This window comes from Scardinius erythrophthalmus (assembly GCF_964197995.2).
Source record: "Scardinius erythrophthalmus genome assembly, chromosome: 1".
NCBI classification, from domain to species: domain Eukaryota; kingdom Metazoa; phylum Chordata; class Actinopteri; order Cypriniformes; family Leuciscidae; genus Scardinius; species Scardinius erythrophthalmus.
In genome coordinates, this window is record NC_138221.1 from 51829934 (window position 1) to 51838314 (window position 8381).

The window sequence follows — 8381 nt, forward strand, 5'->3', positions numbered from 1 at the left end:
ACATTTTACACAACATTGATGGAGAAAGTCAGTATATATATATATATATATATATATATATATATATATATATAGTCTATATACATAGCCTATATATATGTTTTTTTTTTTAATAATTTTCTTTACATGTTTTTGTACTGTTTGTGACTCTTCTTTCATACATCCTCTTTTCCCCTAATAAACTCACTAGAAAAACTTTCATCTTTGAAACACAATATAAGTATGTTCTTTATGGTTAAATATACACTACTGTTAAAATGTGAATTAATAAAATTGTTAAAATACTAAATTGATCAGAGGTGAAAATAAAGACATTTATAATGCTGAAAATTCAGCTTTGCCATCATAGAAAAAAAATTCATTTTAAAAGATCTTAAACAGTTATTTTAAATAGTAATAATATTTCACAATATTACTGTATATTTTTTATCAAATAAATTCTGCCTGATTGATACCAGCACAGAGTTTGGAAAAAAATCACATGCATGCAGTACTTTTTCTAACCTGAGCTGGGCGTGATTGTACATTTCATTACCTCTCACATAAATACTTATGACATCATCATCATCTCCTATGGCTCAAGGGCATGCTTTCAAGGAAACGTTCATGTTCGTCCTAAAACTGGTAAAACGACATTTTACACAACATTGATGGAGTAAGTCAGGAAGAGGCAGAGGCAGACAGGGAGGTTTAATAGAGAAAAAAGATCAACTAGCAAAGAAAATGTCAGACTTTTGTGAATTTATGACATTGTAGGTCTACTTCATCCAGAATGCTGTTATTTGTTCCTAAACTGGAAGCGACATCATGGAAATCAAAGTAGAGACACCTGAAATGACAGGTGATTGGGGTGTGTTCTGTAAATACTGAGAATAAAGGCATATGAAAAAGATGAGTCATGGTGGGGGCTGAGAACAAATAAACACAACAGCACCTGATTTACATCTCATTAGAGAGCTGAGAGTTGAGCAGACAGCAGTCAGAACACGCAACAGAGCAAGTATGAAGTTTAACACCACTGTTGTTGGAACCATACTTCTCAACATAGCAGGTAAGATCTTACTAAAGTCCATAAGTGTAAGCTTAATAATGTTTAAATTATTTAATAATGACAAGCCAGTTGAATTCCTCTTGCTAAGGACCTTTGTAACTCTCCCACCCTGATACCTGAAATGGCTGAACTACAAACACACTTTTGTAACATTATACGCTACCGTTCAAAAGTTTGTGGTCAGTAATACATTTTGTTTTTGGAAAGAAATTAAAGAAATGATCACCTATATTAAGCAAGGATGCATTTAATTGAATTAACTGAATTGTATTAATAGTCCAGGCCTGGTCCTCTCTCATCTTGCACTGTAGTCACTTTTATCCTTCCGGATCTCCTCCGTGAGACTTGTGACCGGTGTGGTGTGCAGGTGACGGCCTCGCTGCGTTCCCATGGCCCTCGGCCCGCACTGCTTGCCACAAAGAAATTTTGAAAAATGGCGGTAAACAGTTGATGGGCCCCACTGACCTCCATAGTATTTTTTTTTTCATACTATGGAAGTCAATGGAGCCCATCAACTGTTTGGTTGTGGTTAAACTATCCCTTCAACAGGATACACTATTCACATCATTCATACTTCATACTTAGGCCTATGTGTTACTTTTTCTAACCTGAGCTGGGCATGCTTGTTTGTTTTTTATAACAAAAAAAAAAAGTTTTATTTTTGGCAAATGTAAAGGCCCTTTCACACCAAAAGTGAAATGAATAGCTGAAAAATGCTGAAGGAAATGTCAATTCATGCCTGCTCAGTGCAGGAAGTTCAAAACTCTCAAAATAAAAATAGAACAAAAAAAAAAAAAACACAAATGTGATGTTTGTCTAAAGTCGTTTTTTATTATATGGTTGAATTCGTTCATCGTAGGTCATCAGCAATGACATTGGTTAATATTGTGGTGAGCACGACGAGGTCGAGGGCCGTGAGAGATACGAGACCGGTGCGTCGCGCACGTGTCGCTCATTATCAATCACGCCACCGGCCTCGCGCCGTCCTCCCACGGCCCTCGACCTCGTCGTGCTCGCCACACATATATTTGTGTTATTTCACATATTTAATTATTGCAGGAAGAGCTCCAATAACCATCTACAATAACCATCATGTTTACACAGCACACACAACACCTCTGCCCCTTACTCACGATTTCTCTCAACATGGGGACAGGAGATGTGTCAGTCAGCAAATGGGAAAACAAAGTAAACTGTGTTACTTATTTGAAAAAGTAACTCAGATATTTTGTTGTAAATTTTAAAATAATGTGTTACTTTACTACTTGAAAAAAGTAATCTGATTACATGTAATGCGTTACACCCAACACTGATTTTAACAACATGGCTATAATTCATGTGAAAGTATTATCTTGATTAATGCCAATAGTATGTGCCAACACATTTATGTAAAAGGTGAAACAGTGAGGTTGTGGGTAACACAAACCAGTTCATCAGCTTTGTAAGTGTTTATCTAAATATCTGGTTTCTGTCTCCCTCATAGGTTCTCTCTGCCAGTTAAATGGTAAGTTGTCTTTTTCTTAATGACCATAACAACCTTGTTCCACATATTTTGTATGCTTTTGGGCATTTTAGTAAGAAAGTTTGAATTCCCTCACTTTCTTTCCTATAATCAGTGTGTGGTCAAGCTCCCCTCAACACCAAGATTGTTGGAGGACAGGCTGCAGCGGCAGGGTCTTGGCCGTGGCAAGTCAGCCTTCAAAGTGCCCTCTATGGAGGCCATTTCTGTGGCGGGAGTCTAATCAATAAAGACTGGGTTTTGTCTGCAGCTCACTGCTTCCAAGGGTATGAAATTGAAGCTTAAATACAATACAACTCAAGACACAATTATACATTTATCACAGTGGGATTAAAACTGAGTTTGCCTATTCACAGCTCCTCCTTGGGTACCATTAGTATCTACCTAGGACGTCTGAACCAATCGGGCTCAAACCCTTATGAGCAATCCAGGACAGCGAGTCAAGTCATTACCCATCCTAACTATAACAATCCAAGCAATGACAACGATTTAGCACTGCTCCAGCTCTCCTCTTCTGTGACGTTCTCTGAATATATTCAGCCAGTCTGTCTGGCTGCTGCTGGTAGTGTATTTGCTGCAGGTACAGAGAGCTGGGTCACTGGATGGGGCGTGTTACAAGAAGGGAGTGAGTAAATATTTACTTGCAAATACTGTAAAGCTTAGCAACTGGCCATTAAAATGGTCCTCTGATCTGTCACAGGCAACCAGATTCCTGACCTACTGCAGGAGGTGATGATACCAATTGTGAGCAACAGTGACTGTAATAATGATTATGGTGGCATCACAAGCAATATGATTTGTGCTGGATTAACTCAGGGAGGGAAAGATTCATGTCAGGTAAGACTTTTTTAATTTATAAAAATATGAACATTTAAAAAAAAAAAATTGGGGCGGGGGGGGGGGGGGGTCCCCTGCACTGAACTGTACATTGCCTATCAGTGTTGCCAGATCTGAGTAGCAAAATTAGCCCAATGATTCAGTCCAAACATTAAAACTCAAAATATGCAACTCTCACATCTGTCTCTCATCTCTCAGTCACTGATATGCATTACGCATAATTTAACCACTGAATATGCTAGTAGTATCCTTTGATTTCATAAAGGAGCTCACACCCTTTGCATACCCTTTGTCAGCTTAAAGTTGGAATGAAACAAGTAGTGATCATCTTTTCTTCCCTATTGTGACATATATCCGAGTGAAACGGCTTCTCAAATAGAACAAATCTAGTTTTTTATTATTATTATTTATATTATTTATCTCTATTATTTTATTTACCTCTATATTACTGGATTTTAACAATAATATAAATAAGCACATTCTTCACATTCTCTTGCTTAAAGGGGTCATATAATGCCATTTTTGTACAAGCTAATATGATTCTTTAGGGTCTAAATTAAAAGTTTGTAATATACTTTAATTAAAAATTCTCATTAGTATTGTAAGAAAACACTAATTTTACCTGGTCAAAAACAGCTCTGTTTTCAGCACGCCGTTTCAGTGCATGTGTCTTTAAATGATAAGGAGCTTTGCTCACCCCGCCCCTCTGTTCTGTGGGTACACCGTATCTAACACAATAACCACGTGTTATTCGTTATAAACGTGTGATTATGAATTATATTGAGAACGTCGTACATAGAAAACATGCCGTAATGTACCCTGAGTGTAAACCTTAGACGCATTCATTGTGAAGCCTGCAGCAAGGTTTGCAAATTTCGCAAAGATTAATATAAATACTAATATAAAGGTTAATAAAACATTACACTCACATCTTCTGGAGGTTCAGCAGTAACACGTTGGTACCGATCCGTTTTTTCTCGTTTGTAAAGCTGTCTGGTGTGAAATGATTCGCGTAAACATGAAAGCATGGACGATCGTGGGGAATCCCCGTGAGGGAATCCCCGCGTCAATCCTTTGGGCATATCGCTTTAAAAACAAAACTCAGCCACTGCATCTTCAACGGCTCAGATTTAGGAACATCCAAATGACTGCTGTGTTCCTTATTACATCTAAGAACAGAACACCACAATCGCTTAGACGCCATTCTACTCCAGCATATCAACAATGGTGGACTACTATGACGACGGCTGTCACAGCTCGCTCAGGGCGGGTCTTGTGTTGAAACACGGCTGTCAATCACAATCGCGGGAGGGGCGTACGATCTTATGACGTCACAATATCGAACGGCTTGATTTCATAGATGGTCAAACATATATGGAGATTAAAACAAAACCACTGGATGGATTTTAATCATGATAGGATGGTTGTGTACAGGCACTGCCAACAGACATTTCAGTGCAATCAACTTGTAAAAGTGCATGTACCATTATATGACCCCTTTAAATACAAAATTACTGCAGTGCATGCAAAGACCAATTAACATTACAATAGAATCCATTGGGTGTCTCTGCTGACCTCTGAAAAATAATAATATAACATGACATTTCATGACTATTGCCACTAGATAGCCTTATAGGGATAGTTCAACAAAAATGAAAATTAGTCCATGATTTACTCCTCTAAAGGACTACCCTCAAGCCATCCTAGGTTTCAGACGAATACAATTGGAGTTATAGGCTATTAAAAATGTTTTATAGGCTATTTATCTGAAGCGAAGCGATGTGTTTATGTTAGAAAAATATCCATATTTAAAACTTTATAAACTAAAATAACTAGCTTCTGACAGACGGCCGTAAACATCGGATTATGACGAAAGAGTAACCCATACCCTCAGGGCCTTTCCTATTGCTCTAACACTAGTGGCAGGGAGAACGGGGAAAAAAAAAAAAACCTAGAAGCAGAGCTGGACAGAACAATTGGAGTGGAATAAATAAGTGGTCATTATACTATCTTCTATTGCCTTCTCCAGAAACTGGAGGTTAAGTAAGGTTATGCTCCTTGTCATTGCCCCGGCTTGATATACAACCATCTGTAAGCGTTCTGTAAAACTTCGATCAGCGTTGAGTTCCCTTCTAAAGGAAATGTCCACGTTATGTATGTAACCCTGTATTCCCTGAGAAGGGAACGAGATGATGTGTCATGTCGCCATACTTCGAGGATGCCTGCGCGTCTTCCTTTAGACAATATGAATCTGATCACGTGTACACCTTGTGACATGCACTGTGTCTGTCAATAGCTTAGTTTCACACGTGCCTCAGACACCGTGTTCAGCGGAGACGCGTCACCATAGCATCATCAACGCAGCGTCTCATTCCCATCTCAGCGAACCGGGTCACATATGTAACAGACATTTATATAATAAAAAAACAAGTGTCAATTTTGATTTCATAGTGACTATATAACTGTATTTTCAGATGTAAAAATGTTAAGTGTTTATCAATGCAGGGAGACTCTGGAGGCCCACTGGTCACTAAGAACGGCTCCCGGTGGATTCAGTCTGGCATTGTGAGTTTTGGTCAAGGATGTGCTAATCCCAACTCTCCCGGTGTGTACACCAGAGTGTCTCAATACCAGGACTGGATCAACTCTTACATGGACAGCAACCAGCCTGGATTTATTAAATTAAGTTCCAGTGGATTCAGAAGCTCACCTGACCTGCTTTTATTTTCCATTTCTCTCACATTCTCCATTATTCCTTTTATATGCTCCCTATATCTCTCTTCAGAGAAATTATTTGAATGATTATTCTCAGGTTTTTTTGATTAAGAGGACAATTGTGCTGTACAAGTTCTCGGAAACTCTCAGAAAGAGATATTGTCATTTATTCTTTACCTTTAATGTATTATTGTTGTAAAGCTACACTTATTGTGTTGTTACAAAAGATTGTGCACTACAGAAGTTCGGCAAACATGTGCCCTCAGAGTGTTTGAATAATGAGGGTGCGGTTTATGACATTTGGCCTAAATATGAAACATACATAATTCCTGCAAATATAAAGCATATCTAATTATTTTCCTCACTTTGGGTCAGAACTGATATTTATAAGGGGCTATATGTAAGAACTGTAATGTATTGTTTTTTTATTGTGTGAACAGCTTGTAACGAAACTTAAAAAAAAAAAAAAAAAACTTCCCCGACTTCATAAATTGTCTATGAAAGACTGATTTTTATGTGACGGACTCGAGCCGGGTTCGCCAGGAAAATTCCAAAGTGATGCCTATAAGCGTGAATTATATTCCATTAAGTGTCAAATTAATACAATATTCAGGATAATTCTGAAAGAGCTGTTTTGTACTGTATTGTCAATGTCTCATGATGCAAAGGGATTAGTTCAAACTATAGTCTCACATAGCCAGATCTATAGTCTCAAATATACTTTATAATCAAACTATCATAAGTGTAATTTTAATTACCTCGTCTGTCGACATGATGCTGCTGAATTGCAGAGCTTGTGCAAACATATCGACATCACTATTGTCAGGCTTCTGGGTGGATGAAGTAGGAGACGAACACAAAGATGATGAATTCCAAGATTTTAATTCTCAATATAAACAAATACAAACAAAAAGGGAGCGTGTGCTCAGACCATAGATTAACCTAACATAAACCAACCTAACAAACATTGACCGACAAGTGATGAGTGAACAGAAGGAACTTAAATACACAGACAGATGAACACAAGACAGGTGATGCAGATGATGATGATGACGAACAGGCGGGTAATGAAGGGAGTGAGTTCAGGTGTGGAAACAAGGAGGATTCTGGGAACTGTAGTGCAGACAGGACGATGACAGACGGTGAATGTGACATTACTCCCCCCTCCCGGTAGGCGCGTCCTCGCGCCGTAGAAAGACCAAAGGGGTGGGAGGGTGGGCGCCCTGGAGGCTGACGGGGAAGACAAGGCAAGGGAGACAAGGCAGGAAGCCTCCAGGGCGGAGCAGACTGTGGGTGTGGTCACGGTGGAGCAGGCTGTGGGCGTGGCCAGGACGGAGACGACCCCTCGGGCGGCCACGGCGGTGAGGACCCTTCGGGTGGCCAGGGCGGTGATGTCCCCTCAGGCGACCACGGCAGTGAGGACCCTTCGGGTGGCCATGGCGGTCCGGACCCTTCGGGTGGCCAAGGCGGAGAAGACCCTTCAGGTGGCCATGGCGGAGAAGACCCTTCAGGTGGCCATGGCGGAGAAGACCCTTCAGGTGGCCATGGCGGAGAAGACCCTTCAGGTGGCCACGGCGGTGAAGACCCTTCAGGTGGCCACGGCGGTGAAGACCCTTCAGGTGGCCACGGCGGTGAAGACCCTTCAGGTGGCCATGGTGGTGAGGACCCCTCAAGTGGCCATGGCCCCTCGAGTGGCCAGGACGGAGCCCTATGGCCCCCCCCCAAAAAATACTTGGGAAAAGTCCCGGGTACCAGAGAGGGCTCGGTGCTGGGCAGCGACGAGGGCTCGGTGCTGGGCAGATCCAGCGACGAGGGCTCGGTGCTGGGCAGATCCAGCGACGAGGGCTCGGTGCTGGGCAGATCCAGCGACGAGGGCTCGGTGCTGGGCAGATCCAGCGACGAGGGCTCGGTGCTGGGCAGATCCAGCGACGAGGGCTCGGTGCTGGGCAGATCCAGCGACGAGGGCTCGGTGCTGGGCAGATCCAGCGACGAGGGCTCGGTGCTGGGCAGATCCAGCGGTGAGGGCTTTGTGCTGGGCAGATCCAACGATGAGGGCTTTGTGCTGGGCAGATCCAGCGATGAGGGCTTTGTGCTGGGCAGATCCAGCGATGAGGGCTTTGTGCTGGGCAGATCCAGCGATGAGGGCTTTGTGCTGGGCAGATCCAGCGATGAGGGCTTTGTGCTGGGCAGATCCAGCGATGAGGGCTTTGTGCTGGGCAGATCCAGCGACGAAGAGGGCTCTGAGCTGGACAGGACCAG

General features: G+C 41.8%; 1 protein-coding gene across 1 annotated transcript; it reads left to right on the forward strand.

The window, feature by feature from the left end:
• Window positions 1-1002: 1002 nt before the first annotated feature.
• LOC308696183 (trypsin-like) lies at window positions 1003-6209 on the forward strand (the record flags this gene model as incomplete). Its single annotated transcript, XM_081374631.1, has 6 exons — window positions 1003-1051; window positions 2535-2555; window positions 2668-2836; window positions 2927-3195; window positions 3271-3407; window positions 5913-6209. 6 exons carry the CDS (start codon window positions 1003-1005, stop codon window positions 6207-6209), a joined length of 942 nt encoding a protein of 313 aa, XP_081230757.1.
• Between the last annotated feature and the right edge of the window lie 2172 nt (window positions 6210-8381).